This window comes from Gadus chalcogrammus, chromosome 18, assembly GCF_026213295.1.
Source record: "Gadus chalcogrammus isolate NIFS_2021 chromosome 18, NIFS_Gcha_1.0, whole genome shotgun sequence".
NCBI classification, from domain to species: domain Eukaryota; kingdom Metazoa; phylum Chordata; class Actinopteri; order Gadiformes; family Gadidae; genus Gadus; species Gadus chalcogrammus.
Window position 1 is genome coordinate 6,790,833 of NC_079429.1, and position 20,429 is coordinate 6,811,261.

At 46.2% G+C, this 20,429-nt stretch overlaps 1 protein-coding gene across 1 annotated transcript in view; it reads left to right on the forward strand.

Moving 5' to 3' along the window:
- The window catches only part of wu:fj29h11 (uncharacterized), a 48,501-nt gene extending 35,201 nt beyond the window's left edge, over positions 1-13,300 (forward strand). The window contains exons 37-49 of the mRNA XM_056577638.1: positions 1,044-1,227; positions 1,911-2,037; positions 2,503-2,589; positions 2,929-3,123; positions 3,665-3,915; positions 5,008-5,180; positions 5,844-5,928; positions 7,158-7,266; positions 8,667-8,789; positions 9,351-9,641; positions 10,177-10,312; positions 11,017-11,170; positions 11,719-13,300. Coding sequence (XP_056433613.1) covers positions 1,044-1,227; positions 1,911-2,037; positions 2,503-2,589; positions 2,929-3,123; positions 3,665-3,915; positions 5,008-5,180; positions 5,844-5,928; positions 7,158-7,266; positions 8,667-8,789; positions 9,351-9,641; positions 10,177-10,312; positions 11,017-11,170; positions 11,719-12,165 — 2,362 coding nt within the window. The 3' untranslated portion in view covers positions 12,166-13,300. The remainder of the gene's footprint in view (positions 1-1,043; positions 1,228-1,910; positions 2,038-2,502; positions 2,590-2,928; positions 3,124-3,664; positions 3,916-5,007; positions 5,181-5,843; positions 5,929-7,157; positions 7,267-8,666; positions 8,790-9,350; positions 9,642-10,176; positions 10,313-11,016; positions 11,171-11,718) is intronic.
- Positions 13,301-20,429: the final 7,129 nt, after the last annotated feature.

Genomic DNA, 20,429 nt, shown 5'->3' on the forward strand with positions numbered 1-20,429 from the left:
TTATCTATCTTACAGCTGATTAGCAGCTTTGATTTTGCGATACAAGAAAAGTTTTGTGAGAATTAAATACAACCAAAATAAGCTGAAAGATGGTAGCGTGCAGTTGTCTGTTATCTGCGGACATCAGGTTTGAACCCAGACCCTTTCGCCGTGGGGTCACCCTAACCACTCTGTCGGGCCCAGCAGTAATTTAGAGCAGATCTTCTATGGGGAGATGGCAAAGAGCCTGGGCCTGAAATCACAAACTTTCCTGTTTCCTGTTTCATTAGAGAGGTTCTACCGAAGAAACTCATTCCCGCTAGCGACTGAAGCGTTCTATAAGTGGATTTCTACAGGGCCAAACACAATGTGTTGCTTTGAAACCGCTACAGAAACCTTTCTTAACCGACTTGTACAACTGGCTGAGTTTGTGTTCGCTTTGACGAGCCAATGACGTGATGTAATTACGATCCCCGACTCCAACATCACGGATTGGTTGAAACAAATCTGAGGTCTCACTCTAGATGTGAATATAAAGCCTGACTCTAGATATGAATCTGAAGTCTCACTAGATGTGAATTTAAAGTTTTACGTCCGTATATGAATCTAAAGCCTGACTCCAGATATGAATCTAAAGCCTGACTCTAGATATGAATCTAAAGTCTGACTCCAGATATGAATCTAAAGCCTGACTCTAGATATGAATCTAAAGTCTGACTCCGGATATGAATCTAAAGCCTGACTCCAGATATGAATCTAAAGCCTGACCCTAGATATGAATCTAAAGCCTGACTCTAGATATGAATCTAAAGCCTGACTCTAGATATGAATCTAAAGTCTGACTCCGGATATGAATAGAAAGTCTGACTCTAGATTTGAGGCAAAGTCTGACTCTAGATATGAATCCAACCTTCTGACTCTAGATGTGAATCCAAAGTCTGACTCTCGATATGAATCTAAAGTCTGGCTGCTGAGACTACCCCAGCCCCTTCCAGCTTAAATGTAACCCTAACCCTAACCCCATAACGCTGCGTGGTTTCCCCCCCCCCCCCCCCCCCCCTCAGGCGTGAGGACGGCTGGACCTCGGGGGTCTTCTACCACCTGAAGGAGGTGTGCTGGAGCGACCCCACCCAAATGTTCAGGCGCTACAAACAGCTGGTGCGCGCCCCCGACAGCCCCCTGCCGGAGCCCCGGCTGCTGGCCCCCTTCTACTCCCCCCTTGATGGCATGCGGGAGCTCTTCACCAGGGTAACCACCGGGGGCGCCGTTGGGCCTCCTCCCCTCTTCCTCTCTCGTCTCTTTGGCCTTACTCTTATGCTACTTCTCGCGCTGTGTCTCGAGACGGAAGCGGACGGAGCTGCTTCACGTCCTCAAACACAAAGGCACGGCAAGAAGCGTGGTTCAATTCTGGCCGTCTTCCGTCTTCCGCCTCGTTTGGCCGCAGTAGATGACTGAGCTGTTGGCCGCGTGCATGTGTCAGCAGGCTAGGATAAGGACTTTATGCACAGTTAGCTAGCTCGTAAGGAACATGTATAGAAACTGCTTTTTTGTTCGCCTGAGGGAAAGTTTGTTCATTTACTCAAGGTTGGCATCTAATTTAAATATAAATTATAACAATTATTCACAGACGAAAGTTGACGGCATACTCTGTTGACCCTAGTCCGTGTTTACTCCGATCAGAGGAAGCAGAGACCTGACGTGTGTGTGTGTGTGTGTGTGTGTGTGTGTGTGTGTGTGTGTGTGTGTGTGTGTGTGTGTGTGTGTGTGTGTGTGTGTGTGTGTGTGTGTGTGTGTGTGTGTGTGTGTGTGTGTGTGTGTGTGTGGTTATGCTCCCTGTGTGTGTGTATGTGCTCCCTGTGTGTGTGCTCCCTGTGCGTGTGTTTGCGTGTTTGTGCACCCTGTGTGTGTGTGTGTGTGCTTCCCCCCTGTAGCAGCTGAACGTGGAGCCCAGTCCCACCATGTTCCAGTACGTGGGTCTTCTGGAGCTGGTGTGTGCCTCCTGCCCCATGCCCACGGCGGAGGTTCTGCAGGACGTGTCGGTCATCTACGCCCGCCTAGGTGAGTGGAGGGACGGGGAGATTAAAGCCATGTCTATGGGCCTTCTGGAGCTCAGAGCTCCACCAATGGGACGTTTTTAAACGTATGATCGATCTGAAGTTACAAAAGTACCTTCTAACCCGCCATCTTGGTGCTTCTTCCCCAAAAACGTCTTTGCTAAACACCTTCACTTTATTGTATATTTTCTATTTCTATGTATTTAATTCGTATTACGGTGTTGACCTTAGCCTTGGCACAATAATTTCATTATCACAAACTACCCTGGGTTTAGCGGAAATAACAATGATATTAACCTAGAATATAAGGATTTTCATTATGTTCTTCCATTTCATTGGTTTAATATATGTTTGTGTTGCCCTACATCTAATAAATATGAGATTATCTGACCCACATATGGGGAGAGATAGTAGTAGTTCCTCTTAGACTGTATTTATAGCGTTTCTCTCACTGTGTTTCCCTCCCCAGCTCAGAAGTGTAAGACCACTACGTCACCAGAGCAGGACTACATGGATCAACCCAGGACCATTAGCAGCTACTGCTCCACCCTCAAGGGTGAGGCCCGCCCCCCCACTCACAGACCCATGGCTGTCATTGGCTCGATCTAACACGCCAATCTACAGCCTCAATCCTCAATCCAATCGATTATTATTGACCATCATTTAATTGATTGTAATGATGTTCAAAATTAATTAAAATGCGCTTTTTTGTAAACCAGTGCACTATGATGATAACCCCCAAGTTTATCTTTCACTATATATCATTATATAATATGTAGTATATATAAAGTCTTCAAATTTGTATTATATCAAATTAAATCAGTTAAATGTGTATACTGCTACCTGGGGGACAGAAGGAGGGCGTCTGTTTGACGGGCGTGTCGTTGTGATCCAGGGATGGTGTTGGACAAGAAGGTGTTCCCCACCAAGGCCAAGAACTGGGTGACCCTGGCCCGCCGGCCCATGGTGGCGGACCACCGGGAGCTGGAGAAGATCTTCAAACCCCATCCCGGGGTGTGTCTGCTCAACCTGCCCCCTCCCGACAAGAAGCACGGGGCACTACCCAGGGGCAAGCCCGGAGACCACCGCGGTACGTAGACCCTCGGGTTTAGCCCCGCTTTGAGACCGGATGCATGGATCTTTCTTTAACCCAGGCAAGTCGTAAGTAGGTCTGCTCGATTATGGAAGAAATCTGAGCAGATTATTTTGGTCAATATTGGAATCCCAATTAAAAGGGGCTAGGATAGGATGTTAGTAAGGTCGTACTGCTCCTCGTCGGACTCAAAAGCATCGACACGACAAGAAGACAAGAGCAGTCGAGCCCTGTGTCGTAGTACGCGATCAACCGCACGCGGTTTCGACTTTTCCTGTCTGCTTGTCGTGTTGGATCAGCCACGGGTCTACGAGTGTGGGGGGGGTAGGGGGGGGGTAGGGGGGGGTGTCCCTTCCCTTCCCTACCCCTCCCTTCCCCTTGAGGGTGCAGCAGTAGCTGTGATTGGTCCTGGGTCGGCTGCTTGTCGTGTGTCACCTCAAATACGACGTCATCTCAAACAAAGACGTGGGCACCGCCCGTGCTAACCCCACCTCCACACCCCCCACCCCCCCCCCCCACCCAACCAATCCCTCCCCAGGTCCGGCCTTCCAGGAGGAGGACCGCGCCCTCTTCCTGGAGATCTGCGGCGTGCGGCTGCTGTCGGACTGCGTGCGCTCGGAGCCGCAGACGGAGAACCTGCGGGCGTGCCCGGCGGTGCAGGCGCTGGTGCGCGCCGTGGTGCCCTACGTGCAGCGCTTCCTGTGCGCCCACGAGGAGCTGGCGGCCGTCTACCGCGAGCTGCAGGACGCCGGTGTGGCCCAGACGCTCCGGAACCTCCAGTACAGACAGGTCAGCCCCCCACCCCCCCCCCCATGCCGGGTTCCTCCTGGGTCAGCGCCCGTAGGTGGAGCCCAGTTCACACCACAGGAGTTCTGGATGGATGGATAGAGGATTGATGGAGTGATGGAGTGATAGAGTAGGAGAGAGATGGATAGATGGATGGATAGCTAGAGTGATAGAGTGATATATAGATAGATCAATTAGATTGAGTGATATGAAAATATTACATATTGATGGATGGATATATTAGAAAGAGATTGATGGATATTTTAGATAGATAGGTATAGATATATTCAATGTATGTAGGGAGTGATATAGGTGTATTAGATGGACATAGTGATGGATGGATGGATGGATGGATGGATGGATGGATAGATATTTAACAATTATTCGCCAAAGGAGAAGTGAATAGTGGGGACTAGCCCCCGAGACCGAAGGTTCGAGGCCGCTATTCTCCACTATTCATGGAGCCTGAGGTGAATAATTGTTTTAGTCTATACCCCACGTGAACACTCCAAAAATAAACAAGATACCATTCTTTGCCGGGATTTATTTGTTTTTATTAGCGTGACTAGACGACTGTCACGCGCGCTCCCCTTTAGAAAATAACATCCCGAGTTTGAGATCTCAATTATGGGATATTGCCCAATATCCCGAGATAGCGAACCAATCAAATTGCGCACCCTTAGCCGGTTCACGTGTAGCATGTACTAATGTGATATAGATATATTATATAGACGCTTTATTCATCCTGGAATTCAGGGTGTCACAGCCGCTCACATCCAAACCTTTAACCAATAGTTGAATCCAATATTAAAGTAAGTGACAATAGAACAAAACACAGCCCTGCAGACGACGGGCTGTGTGATGATTTGTGACACAGGAGGGGACAGCAAGTGGTCCAGTTTGAGTCCAACCCCCCCACCCCACCCCACCCCACAAAGCCCCCTTAAGCACTTGCTCATCACATCCCTGTGTGACCTTTGAAATTCTGCGTGTGTGTATTCTGGCGTCCCCCGGCCGGTAAAACCTGTGACGTGCTCTCCTCGTGACCCCCTAATCCGAGCGAGCGGTGACGGCGCCGTCTGTGCCCTCCTTCAGGTGGGGAAGCTGTACATCCGCTACCAGCTGTCGGTGGGGGGCGGTGGGGACCCCCCGGACCCCGACCAGGAGCAGCCGCTGCTGGAGATGCAGGACGTGGTGTGTCTGCTGAGGGACGACAAGGAGCTGTACATCCAGAAGGACCATCTGACCGCACACATGGACATCTGCAGGTGTGTGTGTGTGTGTGTGTGTGTGTGTGTGTGTGTGTGTGTGTGTGTGTGTGTGTGTGTGTGTGTGTGTGTGTGTGTGTGTGTGTGTGTGTGTGTGTGTGTGTGTGTGTGTGTGTGTGTGTGTGTGTGTGTGTGTGTGTGTGTGTGTGTGTGTGTGTGTGTGTGTGTGTGCGTGCGCGTGCATCAATTTCCCGACTTGTTGTTTATTCTAATTCCTGGGAGGTCGGCCCCTGTCAACACCCCTTCAGTTAGCTTCCAGTCATCGGAGGACAGGTGTGTCGCATCGACGCTTCATAGGACAGGTGTACCCTGTCACTGTATCGGCCAATCAGAGGCTATGCATTCCATGGTGTGCGCACCCATAGATGAAGCCATCTTATTAACACCATTCTACAAATGGTGTTTGGCTTTAAAAACAACGTTCCTGAAACAAATTCCTCCTCCCCTGAAAGCTTTTAAATATGAAATCTGGAGTATTGGAGTAGGAATTTTGGGCCGATTAAATGTTTGGAATCGCGACAATTCTGTCATCAATTACGCCATTTGTTTGTTTGCGTGCCCTTCATTATAACGCATATAGCATGCGCGTGTGCAGGCGTGTGTATAGCCGGGTCGTAGCGCCGGGCCCTGTTGTAACGGCGTCTGCCTGCGCTGTGTTTCCAGGGAGCTGGTGAAGCTGTTCTGCGTGGAGACGGCCCACAGGAAGGAGCTCATCGACTTCCTCAGTGGCTTGATGACCTCACTGGACGTAAGCGATCAGTGTGTCCTCTGCCTCTCCCTGCAGTGCACCCAGCCGGACTAGAGGCTTAGTGTAACAGACGGGCCAGTAATGACGATCTGGTCGTGATGAGGCGTGTCCTCATTTCCGATCCGAGAAATGCAACAGATTCGTTGGGGTGCCGGTTTACAACGTGAAATGGGACACTAGCACTAACCACTGCTTTCGCACGCCCAATAACATTCAAACCAAATTAGTTTTCCTGGTACAGCATTGACCTCAAGCAGTAGTGTTTAGGGTCTATTGGAATATAGGCTATGCCTTTCTTTGTCTGAAAAATAAGAAAAAAAAGGAATGTCTTGTAATTGAATAATATGTTTTACGACTTCTGGTGTCTAATCTTTGTAATCATGATAATTTGCCCGTACACCTTTTACGGTCCCGTACAAGGTGCTGTACCTGAACAATCCTCATTTATGTGCAACAACTGCTCCGATAGTGTTGCCTGTGCAGTCTTTTTCTCAGTGCTGCCTGAACGAGTCTGTTTCTCTGATTGGATAAGCTGCATCGGTGAAATTGCCAACATTGCGAATGTAATACATTCCCGTGTAATTAATTTGTTTCATCATCTGATACTCAATAACTGCAATCCCATTCCGTGCCAACTACCGCCGCCCGGATCTTTGCACATAAAAGGCTTCTGAAAATTGCTTAGTTTATTTATTTCTTTAAAAAAAAAACTATTTTATCAGTGCGGGGGGGGAAGCCCTAATGAGATAGCGCATGCTAATCGGCTTCTTGACATTCCGTGGAGACCATGCTTCTCCAGAGCTCCCCTTAAAGAAAAACCAACATGGAGGTGTGTTTATTGGGACGTCTTCCGTGTATTTCATGAGCGCTGCACCTCTGTGCATCACTGCTACCTTTACATGGAACGTCCCATCGGCTGCTGAAGTCACTGAGGATTACACTACCCAACCAACCTTTTTGTGTGTGTGTCTCTCTTTCTGTTTCTGTCTCCTTCTGTGTGTTTTTGTGTGTCTCTCCCCCTCGCTCTCTGTGGTTTTGTCCGTGTCTCTTCTTCTCTCTCTGTGTTTGTGTGTGTGCCTCTCCCCCTCTCTCTGTCTTTGTGTGTGTGTGTGTGTGTGTGTGTGTGTGTGTGTGTGTGTGTGTGTGTGTGTGTGTGTGTGTGTGTGTGTGTGTGTGTGTGTGTGTGTGTGTGTGTGTGTGTGTGTGTGTGTGTGTGTGTCCGTCCTCAGGACCCGGCGTCTCTGAAGCGCTTCCTGAAGAGGGAGGACGTGCAGGAGCTGCCCAAGGACGAGGTGCCCTGGGAGGTGCCCGAGCCCCCCCGCCCTGAGCTCCCCCCAGGTACCGACGAGGGAGGGAGGGAGGGAGGGAGGGATGTGTATCATCACGGTCAAATTATCGCAAATCACATCAAATGAGCCGAATAGAGCGTCACAAAATCTCTCTGGGCCTGGAGATCTCGACTTGGAAACATGCTCTAATTTTTCATACCGCTCATCCCAAGATGCTTAATCACTATGTGTTATTTATGCGATGGTGTCGCCGCTCTTGGCAGAGCGGGGAGGCCTGCCTGGTCTCGGTGAGCAGCGTGTGAGCCATGTTAGCACTGGAGAGCTGACAGCCTGTGGGTCCAGAGAGAGGACTCACAGCACCAGCTGAAGGAGCAGCTGGCTGGGCCAGGAGTCCATAAGACACAGCGAACACAGACACACACACCCACAGAAACATGCACACAGGAACACGCACAGACACACGCACGCACGCACGCACGCACGCACGCACGCACAGAAACACAGAAACGCACACACGCACACAGAAACACACGCACACAGAAACATGCACACACACACAGAAACACACGCACACAGAAACATGCACACACACACAGAAACACACGCACACAGAAACACACGCACACACACAGAAACACACGCACACACACAGAAACACACGCACACACACAGAAACACACGCACACACACAGAAACACACGCACACACACAGAAACACACACACACACACGTACGCACACAGAAACACACGCACACAGAAACACACACACGCACACACAAACACACGCAGACAGAAACCGAAACACACACACACAGAAACCGATACACACACACAGAAACCGATACACACACACACAGAAACCGATACACACACACACACACACACACACACACACACACACACACACACACACACTATAATTAAATAGTGGGCCCTATTTTCCACAGCTGCGTCTCTGTCTCCGATGCTTGCGTCCTAAAGGGCCCCACGGCGGACCTTTTCTTCATCCACATGTCGCCAGCGTTCTGCTAACGCTGCCTTTCCGCGCGCAGATGCTCCGGTCTGCGGGGCCTTTGCGTCAACACCAAGCGTGCCTCTTAATAGGTCGGGTCCGTCTTTATTTTTACCCATCTGCTCATGCGGCGTGCATAGGCTGCCTGGGCTGGTTGGGTAACGTCTCCGTAGGAAACACCGCAAGGACCCCGCGATCACAGAGCTGCTGTGTATCTCGAGCCCTGCCCCTCGATTGTGTAACGCCGATACACGCGTCCGACATCTGAGAAGAGCACGCCGAAAAACTGATTCGATGACATTTGCAACGTTCGCTGAAATGTCACATTAGCCCTTCTTCAATTATCCTCTCCCGTTGTTTCCCCTCCTCTCCCCCCCCCCGACTGAACAACCTCCCCCCTCCCTCCTCTCCCCCGCCCTCCCTCCCCCACGACCAGCAGCACCCAGGCCGTTGGCGCCCCCGGAGGAGGCTCCCCGACGGGAGGAGGACGGAGAGCAGACTCTGGCCTGCTGGCCCCCGAAGGCCAGCATGGGCACCGTGGCCACGTCCGGTCGCACAGGTACGCTCAGGCTGGCCCTCGCCCTGGAAACACCAGGCTCTCTGGAGCGAGAGGGATGCAGGAATCTGTTTGTAGACCAAACCACAAGAGGTCAACTTATTCTATTCTAATAATAATAGAATAATTATTATAATATTAAATGGGATTTATAAAGAGCTTTTCCAGGACACTGAGGGGCGTGATGGTAAAACAAACAGACTGACAGCATTGACACATGGCTGTCAATCTGGGGGGGGGGGGGGCGGCGGCTAAGAGTAGGCAGTAGAGACAAGATGGGTTTTGAGGCGGGATGGAGCCTAGGAGCGGCCCTGGAGAAGGCTCTGACCCCAAACGTTACGCGAGGTCTTTTTTGGCCTATCACTTGTCATGAGATGCTCAGTGTCCTGATTAGAATGTTCAGGTTAAATCAATGAGTAACGCTGTTATTTTCCATGAGTGGAGGATATGTCGGAGATCGTTCAGTTGTCCTTCGCCCCTGATGCAGTCGTGCTGTCAGAGGCGATGTGTGTTCAATGCTGTAGTCACCGTGGCAACAACACGATCATCCCCGTTGCTCCGCAGGCGCCCGCAACGACAGCGACGCGGTGGACGCCGTCATGAAGATGTGGCCCCCCCCGGCGCCCCCGAAGGACCAGGACCTCGACAGGGGCGACCGCGGCCCCGCCTCCTCCGGCACGGGGGTGCCACAGGGCCCACCGGGGCCCCCGCACAGCGGCGACCCAGGGGCGGCGGCGGCGGCGGGCCAGCCAAGGCCCGCCTCGGACCAACCCAGGCCCGGCTCGGACCTGCCCAGGCTCGCCCACGCCGGCTCCCCCGGCGCTGGCCACGCTGGCAGCAGCCAGCCGTCCCCAGGTGACTCACGTCCTCTCCACCCCCGTTGAAGCCCTCTCAGCGTAGGGCTGACTCACGCCGGCTCTCCTCTGGTTGTAGCACTCGGCGTGTTGCACGCCGCGTCGGGAGAGACTCTGCCCCGAGCTCCCCCGGCTGAGGACCGTTTGCCCGTGCGCGGGCGGAACTATTAGACTAGTTCAAACCGAAGTTGCGATGTAATAGAACGCAATATGCACATCGCCACGGCTGCGGTTTGCGTAACAAAAACATAATTATCTTGTATTCGACATTTGAATACAAATGTTGTATCAATTCATGCATCAAATCATAACAACACAGGCCTGGCCTGAAGGAAAGAGCACTTTATATGTCGACTGCTTCACGTGTTGTGTCGGTCAAAGTATAGGATATTCATTGCTTGTTTAACGAATACTACAGAACAATAGGAACTTTAAAAGAGAAAGATCTCCTTCTGAACCTCAAACGGCTCAGCCCTAGCCTGTGTGGAGCGGTCTTCCCGTGTTTCCGTGGGGTCCTAACTCCCTTCCTGTTTCAGGGTCAGAGGGCGGCCAGCGCGAGGGTCACCCCCCGGGGCCCGGCGCCGGGTTTAGCGGCGGGGAGAGGCCCGTCCACAGCGGCCCCCCTCCGGACCGGCCCAAGACGGACTCAGACCAGCGTCCAGCAGCCATCCAGTGAGACCCCCCGCCGCCCTTCGCCTCCCCTTAGCCCTGTCGTTGAGGGGAGCGGTCCGCTCTGCTCGATCCTGAGAGGACTTAGTACTGCAGACGGATGACATCAGTCGGGACTTGGGTTCTCCCGAGTAGGATTTGGGTTCTCTATGTAGGATTTGGGTTCTCTATGTAGGATTTGGGTTCTCCTAGTAGGATTTGGGGTTTCCTAGTAGGACTTGGGTTACTCTAGTAGGACTTGGGTTCCTCTAGTAGGATTTGGGTTCTCCTAGTAGGATTTGGGTTCTCCTAGTAGGATTTGGGTTCTCCTAGTAGGATTTGGGTTCTGCTAGTAGGATTTGGGTTCTCCTGGTAGGATTTGGGTTCTCCTAGTAGGATTTGGGTTCTCTATGTAGGATTTGGGTTCTCCTAGTAGGATTTGGGTTCTCCTGGTAGGATTTGGGTTCTCTATGTAGGACTGATGACGTCAGTCGTCTGATTTTCTGTGTTGAAGATGGCGCACATGCGTTTTAGCAGTACCCTCTAAGGCGGTAATCAGTAGAAAACAGTTGAGCATGTTGGTTACTTTTAAATATGGCAGTGGCCAACATGTGGATGTGTATACATAACTATATTCATGTTATACAGACCTCTTGGGTAGTTGCTTGATTCAAGACACAACACTTTTCATCAGTTTCCTTAAACGATTCCCCCCCCCCCGCCCAAAGGCCTGTCCCCGAGCTGGTGGTGGCGGGCAGCACCTTCCAGGGCACGGAGGGCGTGTCCCAGCGCCCCCCCCTGGCCATGGACTTCCCCCAGTGGAACAAGAGCGCCCTGCTGGAGCTGGAGGACATGGAGCTGGCCTGCACGCGACCCACCACCGTGAGTACCGCGCCAGCACTGCTGGCTCTACTAAGCCCCCCAAACCCGTCGCAGCACAACATCCGTCCAGACGATTAGGCCAAAACAAGACGGATGTTGGAGGTATGAGGAGCAGCGGACACAAAGGAGCGGGTGTGCCAGGTGTTGTGAAACAGAGCCTTCTAAACGGAGCCTTCCACTTGACACATTTCTGTCAAAAATCTCAGAAATGTTCAACACCAATCCCTGAGACCCAAGCAGTTGTAGTAGTGGTGTGTGTGTGTGTGTGTGTGTGTGTGTGTGTGTGTGTGTGTGTGTGTGTGTGTGTGTGTGTGTGTGTGTGTGTGTGTGTGTGTGTGTGTGTGTGTGTGTGTGTGTGTGTGTGTGTGTGTGTGTGTGTGTGTGGGTGTGTGTGTGTGTGTGAAGGTGGAGCCGAGGTTGAGGTGGTGGGTTGGTGAAGGAGCTGCCGGGGTTGGCGGGCGGTGTAGGTGACTCCGATGTTAGGGTGTCGGGTGGGGGTGTGTGCATGAGACCAAAGAGCTGATGGTTGGGTGGTGGTGCCTGCTCAGGTGGTGCTGACGGACGTCCCGGGGGACCTGGCGGCCATCGGGGCGTGGGGGGAGCAGCTGGTCCACTCCTTCCTGTGCCACTGGCGGGACGGCGACGCGGCCGACCGGCCCTCGGAGGTCACCTGGTGCAACCAGCAGGCGGAGAGCGGCCAGCCCTACGACTTCAAGCTGACCTTCCCCGCGGCGGCGGCGGCGGCGGCGGCGGGCCCACAGCCCGGGGCTGAGGGGGAGGTCGTGTACGTGGAGGTGAAGTCGACGGTGAAGCGGGACAAGGCCTTCATCCACCTGTCGGCCAACGAGCTGGACTTCGCCCTGACGGAGCGCGAGCGCTACCACATCCTGCGGGTGTACAGCGTGGGCGACGCCCAGAACGTGCGCCTGTGTCGCGTCCGGAACCTGGCGCAGAAGCTGCACGCCAAGGACCTGGAGCTCTTCCTGTTCATCTGACGCAGCGCTGTGATTGGCCCAAACACACAACACAACCCAGCCGAGCCCTCCCAACCCCCCCCTCCCTCTCCCACACCTGTATCCTTGGTAGTTTGCACTCTGTATTTTTATTTTTATTAGTCTGTGGACCAGGTGGTGGTTAGAAGCTGTGGTGACCTTTAACCCCCGAGATGAGGACCTGCTGGAGGCCTCTGTGTCGTGCTGGGCACTATTTACTGTTTCTACTCAGGCACTGAAAACGGAAGGGATCTTGACTGCCTCTGCACAGGCTGTTTGCGTTGTTCTGGATTTGTGTACTTTGTTCCGATTTTTTACTAAATTAATTAGTGTTTTTTAATCGCTGCTTTTATCTGTGTATCCACTGTCATTTGTCAGCAGCGTTTGCACTTTTCCTTTTAAAAATGTTGAATTTTACAAAGGTTGTCCAATCTTTTCTCAACAGACCGTATAGCGTAGACTGCCCAGAACTTTTGTGGTATTTGTGAAGGCTTTTCCTCCAGTTTCAGCATCTAAACCATTCCCCGTTCAGGCACACGTTCACAAGGTTTTTAATATTGATGCTTCTGTTTACCTGTGGCATTTTAATCTAAATAAAAATGTTTCTGACTTGAGTTCATTGTTTTTGCTTTTGATATTCATCTGTGCGTTTTAGTAATAAGCAAGGAGACCTAAATAATCATTGGATACATGACGTTATAAGAGGGCCTAAACATTTCATCACAGCACCCAACGTGGACAAATTAAAACCATGCATTAAATATTCAAAGTGGTGTTAAAGTAAATGGAGCATAATAAACTCAATAGATATTCTGTATTTCCTTCTCTTAACCTTGGGAAGATAAATAGAAGCTTCTGATATTACATTTAAATGCAATTCCCTCTATTAATTATCAAGTTGACATAGGCTCTTTTCAAGAACATTCTTCTCACCATTGCGCAACCATGTCATGTCACGCATTAATAAAAGGAACAAAAAACAGGCGGAAAAGTGTTATCTAAAAGTTATCATCAAATGTAATCCAGTTAATAAACAATAAAAAAGGTGTTCCGTTACTTTTTCAGAAAAGTAATCAGTTACTTTTCCAATAAAGCAATCTGTTACTTTTCTGAAAATAATTCAATAAATGTATTCCGTTCTTTACTGAAAAAGTATCCTTAACAGCTTGTGCCCTCATGGACACTGTTGAACAGAATAAAGCCTAGGTCACCCTGAGATTGTCGTCACCTTTCCACGCATGGCTAAATATAACATCCAGTCACTGCACGGCTCCCTGCTGCGACACGACAGCTGGCTGATGTTCACCAGCTACTTTAATTCGGATTCTGATGGTCAAAAGAGATCATCCTTCCTCGGGCAGTGCTGCTCTGCTATTCCCAGCGTTTCGCCCAGCTGGGTGGTTCGTGTCTGGTCTGAGAGATGTGTAGTATCTGTACTGTATCTGGGAAGAGTTTCTCATCCCCACCCGTGCCTCGGGTGGAGATGATGGGTACTGTGATGCAACCCCTTGGCAACCACAAGGATCCAATATCATCCCACTGCAGACGCAAATGGGCGTTCTCGTGCGGTGGGGGTTCCCGTTTACGCAGACTGGAACGCCCTCTTCTTATTCTTTCGTCGCCTTTCTCGCTGAACTGTATTAAAATGTCAAAGTGTACTACTCCGAAACCATGTAAATAGTGTTGTATATAAACTTTCAAAGCTTTTCAAATCTTATTTGGAAAATAACTTCACATGGTGTGTCTTTTTACAATGTATTCGTTACCAGCATTCGTAGTGTTGATCAGCAGTGAAATAGTCCGCTCTAAGACGTTGACGTCGCTTAGCAACCGAAGACGCTGGGGTTGACAAGATACCGGACTACTACCCATGCAATTGAACGGAGTGTTCCACGGCTTTGAGAAGACCCGTGTAATAAAGGCCTATAAAATGTCTGTTTATGGCATAGATTTCTCCTAAAATGAGGCCTATAAAGCAATGATAACAAAAACAAAAAGAACACAAACGATCGATCAAAGGCCCGACCCGACAATCAAAACCCTCATTGTTTAACATGAATTGGCTAAACAAATGACCACTGTAGCATTTAAACACAATTCAAATTGTGCAGAGAATTATTTCCATTGGTCAGTGGCGGCTGGCGATCAAACATGTTGGTGGGGCACACAGTAATAGACAGGGGGTCTGAGGTTCTCGCCCCCCCCCCCCCCCAATATTGGAATTTAATAGATTTGATTTCCTGTATTCTGGTGCATTTTGGGGATGGCCACTACCTATTTACCTGCTTTTCATTCAGATTCATAGCCTACATCCTGAATTGCAGGGCCTGGACAAGCTTACACTGCATATACAGACCTACTTTATGGCCATTCCACCAGCCATTGCTATTTGACCCATTGTTGTTATTCTGATATTGAGACAAATCATGATCACTGCCCTATAGCGTCCATTTTTTGTGAGTCTCAATGTCTACTTCAAATGGAGTTAGAAATATGGGACAGTTGCTTCATTTTGTTTACATGCTACAGGCCGAAAGACTAAATTAATATGTAATTTACTTGCTCCTTTTAAGTATAACATTGCTTGCACTGTCGAAATGTATCGAATAAAACATAGGGGGTAACACGGTCGTTTTCACCAAATGGAACATGAGGGGTGACACTGTCGTTTTTTATTGGTCCTCATGAAAAAAAATATAAGGGGTAACACTGTCATTTTTTATTGGTCCTCATGAAAAATAACATAAGGGGTAACACTGACGTTTTTTATTGGTCGTCATGAAAAAAAACATAAGGGGTATCACTGTTGTTTTTTATCGGTCGTCATGAAAAAAAAAAATGAGGGGTAACACTGTTGTTTTTTATCGGTCGTCATGAAAAAAAACATAAGGGGTAACACTGTCGTTTTTTATTGGTCCTCATGAAAAAAAACATAAGGGGTAACACTGTCGTTTTTAATCGGTCGTCATGAAAAAAAACATAAGGGGTAACACTGACGTTTTTTATCGGTCGTCATGAAAAAAGACATAAGGGGTAACACTGTCGTTTTTTATCGGTCGTCATGAAAAAAAACATGAGGGGTAACACTGTTGTTTTTTATCGGTCGTCATGAAAATAGACATAAGGGGTAACACTGTCGTTTTTTATTGGTCCTCATGAAAAAAACATAAGGGGTAACACTGTCGTTTTTAATCGGTCGTCATGAAAAAAAACATAAGGGGTAACACTGTCGTTTTTTATCGGTCGTCATGAAAAAAAACATAAGGGGTAACACTGTCGTTTTTTATCGGTCGTCATGAAAAAAAACATAAGGGGTAACACTGTCGTTTTTTATCGGTCGTCATGAAAAAAAACATAAGGGATAACACTGTCGTTTTTTATCGGTCGTCATGAAAAAAAAACATAAGGGGTAACACTGTCGTTTTTTATCGGTCGTCATGAGAAAAAACATAAGGGGTAACACTGACGTTTTTTATCGGTCGTCATGAAAAAAAACATAAGGGGTAACACTGTCGTTTTTTATCGGTCGTCATGAAAAAAAACATGAGGGGTAACACTGTTGTTTTTTATCGGTCGTCATGAAAAAAAACATAAGGGGTAACACTGTCGTTTTTTATCGGTCGTCATGAAAAAAAACAGAAGGGGTAACACTGTCCTTTTTTATTGGTCCTCATGAAAAAAAACCTAAGGGGTAACACTGTCGTTTTTAATGGTCCTCATGAAAAAAAAAAAAAAACATAAGGGGTAACACTGTTGTTTTTTATTGGTCCTCATGAAAAAAACCATAAGGGGTAACACTGTTGATTTTTATTGGTCCTCATGAAAAAAACCATAAGGGGTAACACTGTTGATTTTTATTGGTCTTCATGAAAAAAACATAAGGGGTAACACTGTCGTTTTTTATTGGTCCTCATGAAAAAAAACATAAGGGGTAACACTGTCATTTTTTATTGGTCCTCATGAAAAATAACATAAGGGGTATCACTGTTGTTTTTTATTGGTCGTCATGAAAAAAAAACATGAGGGGTAACACTGTTGTTTTTTATCGGTCGTCATGAAAATAAACATAAGGGGTAACACTGTCGTTTTTTATCGGTCCTCATGAAAAAAAACATGAGGGGTAACACTGTCCTTTTTTATTGGTCCTCATGAAAAAAAACATAAGGGGTAACACTGTCCTTTTTTATTGGTCCTCATGAAAAAAAACATAAGGGGTAACACTGTCGTTTTTTATTGGTCGTCATGAAAAAAAACATAAGGGGTAACACTGTCGTTTTTTATCGGTCGTCGTGAGAAAAAACATAAGGGGTAACACTGACGTTTTTTATCGGTCGTCATGAAAAAAAACATGAGGGGTAACACTGTTGTTTTTTATCGGCCGTCATGAAAAAAAACATAAGGGGTAACACTGACGTTTTTTATCGGTCGTCATGAAAAAAAACAGAAGGGGTAACACTGTCCTTTTTTATTGGTCCTCATGAAAAAAAACCTAAGGGGTAACACTGTCGTTTTTTAATGGTCCTCATGAAAAAAAACAAAAAACATAAGGGGTAACACTGTTGTTTTTTATTGGTCCTCATGAAAAAAACCATAAGGGGTAACACTGTCCTTTTTTATTGGTCCTCATGAAAAAAACATAAGGGGTAACACTGTCGTTTTTTATTGGTCCTCATGAAAAAAAACATAAGGGGTAACACTGTCATTTTTTATTGGTCCTCATGAAAAATAACATAAGGGGTAACACTGACGTTTTTTATTGGTCGTCATGAAAAAAAACATAAGGGGTATCACTGTTGTTTTTTATCGGTCGTCATGAAAAAAAAACATGAGGGGTAACACTGTTGTTTTTTATCGGTCGTCATGAAAATAAACATAAGGGGTAACACTGTCGTTTTTTATCGGTCCTCATGAAAAAAAACATGAGGGGTAACACTGTCCTTTTTTATTGGTCCTCATGAAAAAAAACATAAGGGGTAACACTGTCATTTTTTATTGGTCCTCATGAAAAATAACATAAGGGGTACACTGACGTTTTTTATTGGTCGTCGTGATAAAAAACATAAGGGGTATCACTGTTGTTTTTTATCGGTCGTCATGAAAAAAAAACATGAGGGGTAACACTGTTGTTTTTTATCGGTCGTCATGAAAAAAAACATAAGGGGTAACACTGTCGTTTTTAATCGGTCGTCATGAAAAAAAACATAAGGGGTAACACTGAGGTTTTTTATCGGTCGTCATGAAAAAAGACATAAGGGGTAACACTGTCGTTTTTTATCGGTCGTCATGAAAAAAAACATGAGGGGTAACACTGTTGTTTTTTATCGGTCGTCATGAAAATAGACATAAGGGGTAACACTGTCGTTTTTTATTGGTCCTCATGAAAAAACCATAAGGGGTAACACTGTCGTTTTTAATCGGTCGTCATGAAAAAAAACATAAGGGGTAACACTGTCGTTTTTTATCGGTCGTCATGAAAAAAAACATAAGGGGTAACACTGTCGTTTTTTATCGGTCGTCATGAAAAAAAACATAAGGGGTAACACTGTCGTTTTTTATCGGTCGTCATGAAAAAAAACATAAGGGGTAACACTGTCGTTTTTTATTGGTCGTCATGAAAAAAAACATAAGGGGTAACACTGTCGTTTTTTATCGGTCGTCATGAGAAAAAACATAAGGGGTAACACTGACGTTTTTTATCGGTCGTCATGAAAAAAAACATGAGGGGTAACACTGTTGTTTTTTATCGGTCGTCATGAAAAAAAACATAAGGGGTAACACTGTCGTTTTTTATCGGTCGTCATGAAAAAAAACAGAAGGGGTAACACTGTCCTTTTTAATTGGTCCTCATGAAAAAAAACCTAAGGGGTAACACTGTCGTTTTTTAATGGTCCTCATGAAAAAAAAAAAAAAACATAAGGGGTAACACTGTTGTTTTTTATTGGTCCTCATGAAAAAAACCATAAGGGGTAACACTGTTGTTTTTTATTGGTCGTCATGAAAAAAAACATAAGGTGTAACACTGTTGTTTATTATTGGTCGTCCTGAAAAAAAACATAAGGGGTAACACTGTCCTTTTTTATTGGTCCTCATGAAAAAAAACATAAGGGGTAACACTGTCGTTTTTTATTGGTCCTCATGAAAAAAACATAAGGGGTAACACTGTTGTTTTTCTTTGGTCGTCATGAAAAAAAACATAAGGGGTAACACTGTCGTTTTTTATTGGTCCTCATGAAAAAAAACATAAGGGGTAACACTGTCGTTTTTTATTGGTCCTCATGAAAAAAAACATAAGGGGTAACACTGTCATTTTTTATTGGTCCTCATGAAAAATAACATAAGGGGTATCACTGTTGTTTTTTATCGGTCGTCATGAAAAAAAAACATGAGGGGTAACACTGTTGTTTTTTATCGGTCGTCATGAAAATAAACATAAGGGGTAACACTGTCGTTTTTTATCGGTCCTCATGAAAAAAAACATGAGGGGTAACACTGTCCTTTTTTATTGGTCCTCATGAAAAAAAACATAAGTGGTAACACTGTCGTTTTTTATTGGTCCTCATGAAAAAAAACATAAGGGGTAACACTGTCATTTTTTATTGTTCCTCATAAAAAATAACATAAGGGGTAACACTGACGTTTTTTATTGGTCTTCATGAAAAAAAACATAAGGGGTATCACTGTTGTTTTTTATCGGTCGTCATGAAAAAAAAACATGAGGGGTAACACTGTTGTTTTTTATCGGTCGTCATGAAAATAAACATAAGGGGTAACACTGTCGTTTTTTATCAGTCCTCATGAAAAAAAACATGAGGGGTAACACTGTCCTTTTTTATTGGTCCTCATGAAAAAAAACATAAGGGGTAACACTGTCATTTTTTATTGGTCCTCATGAAAAAAAACATAAGGGGTAACACTGTCATTTTTTATTGGTCCTCATGAAAAATAACATAAGGGGTAACACTGACGTTTTTTATTGGTCGTCGTGAAAAAAAACATAAGGGGTATCACTGTTGTTTTTTATCGGTCGTCATGAAAAAAAAACATGAGGGGTAACACTTGTTTTTTATCGGTCGTCATGAAAAAAAACATAAGGGGTAACACTGTTGTTTTTTATTGGTCCTCATGAAAAAAAACATAAGGGGTAACACTGTCGTTTTTAATCGGTCGTCATGAAAAAAAACATAAGGGGTAACACTGACGTTTTTTATCGGTCGTCATGAAAAAAGACATAAGGGGTAACACTGTCGTTTTTTATCGGTCGTCATGAAAAAAAACATGAGGGGTAACACTGTTGTTTTTTATCGGTCGTCATGAAAATAGACATAAGGGGTAACACTGTCGTTTTTTATTGGTCCTCATGAAAAAACCATAAGGGGTAACACTGTCCTTTTTAATCGGTCGTCATGAAAAAAAACATAAGGGGTAACACTGTCGTTTTTTATCGGTCGTCATGAAAAAAAACATAATGGGTAACACTGTCATTTTTTATTGGTCCTCATGAAAAAAAACATAAGGGGTAACACTGTCATTTTTTATTGGTCCTCATGAAAAATAACATAAGGGGTAACACTGACGTTTTTTATTGGTCGTCGTGAAAAAAACATAAGGGGTATCACTGTTGTTTTTATCGGTCGTCATGAAAAAAAAACATGAGGGGTAACACTGTTGTTTTTTATCGGTCGTCATGAAAAAAAACATAAGGGGTAACACTGTTGTTTTTTATTGGTCCTCATGAAAAAAAACATAAGGGGTAACACTGTCGTTTTTAATCGGTCGTCATGAAAAAAAACATAAGGGGTAACACTGACGTTTTTTATCGGTCGTCATGAAAAAAGACATAAGGGGTAACACTGTCGTTTTTTATCGGTCGTCATGAAAAAAAACATGAGGGGTAACACTGTTGTTTTTTATCGGTCGTCATGAAAATAGACATAAGGGGTAACACTGTCGTTTTTTATTGGTCCTCATGAAAAAACCATAAGGGGTAACACTGTCCTTTTTAATCGGTCGTCATGAAAAAAAACATAAGGGGTAACACTGTCGTTTTTTATCGGTCGTCATGAAAAAAAACATAAGGGGTAACACTGTCGTTTTTTATCGGTCGTCATGAAAAAAACATAAGGGGTAACACTGTCGTTTTTTATCGGTCGTCATGAAAAAAAACATAAGGGGTAACACTGTCGTTTTTTATTGGTCGTCATGAAAAAAAACATAATGGGTAACACTGTCGTTTTTTATCGGTCGTCATGAGAAAAAACATAAGGGGT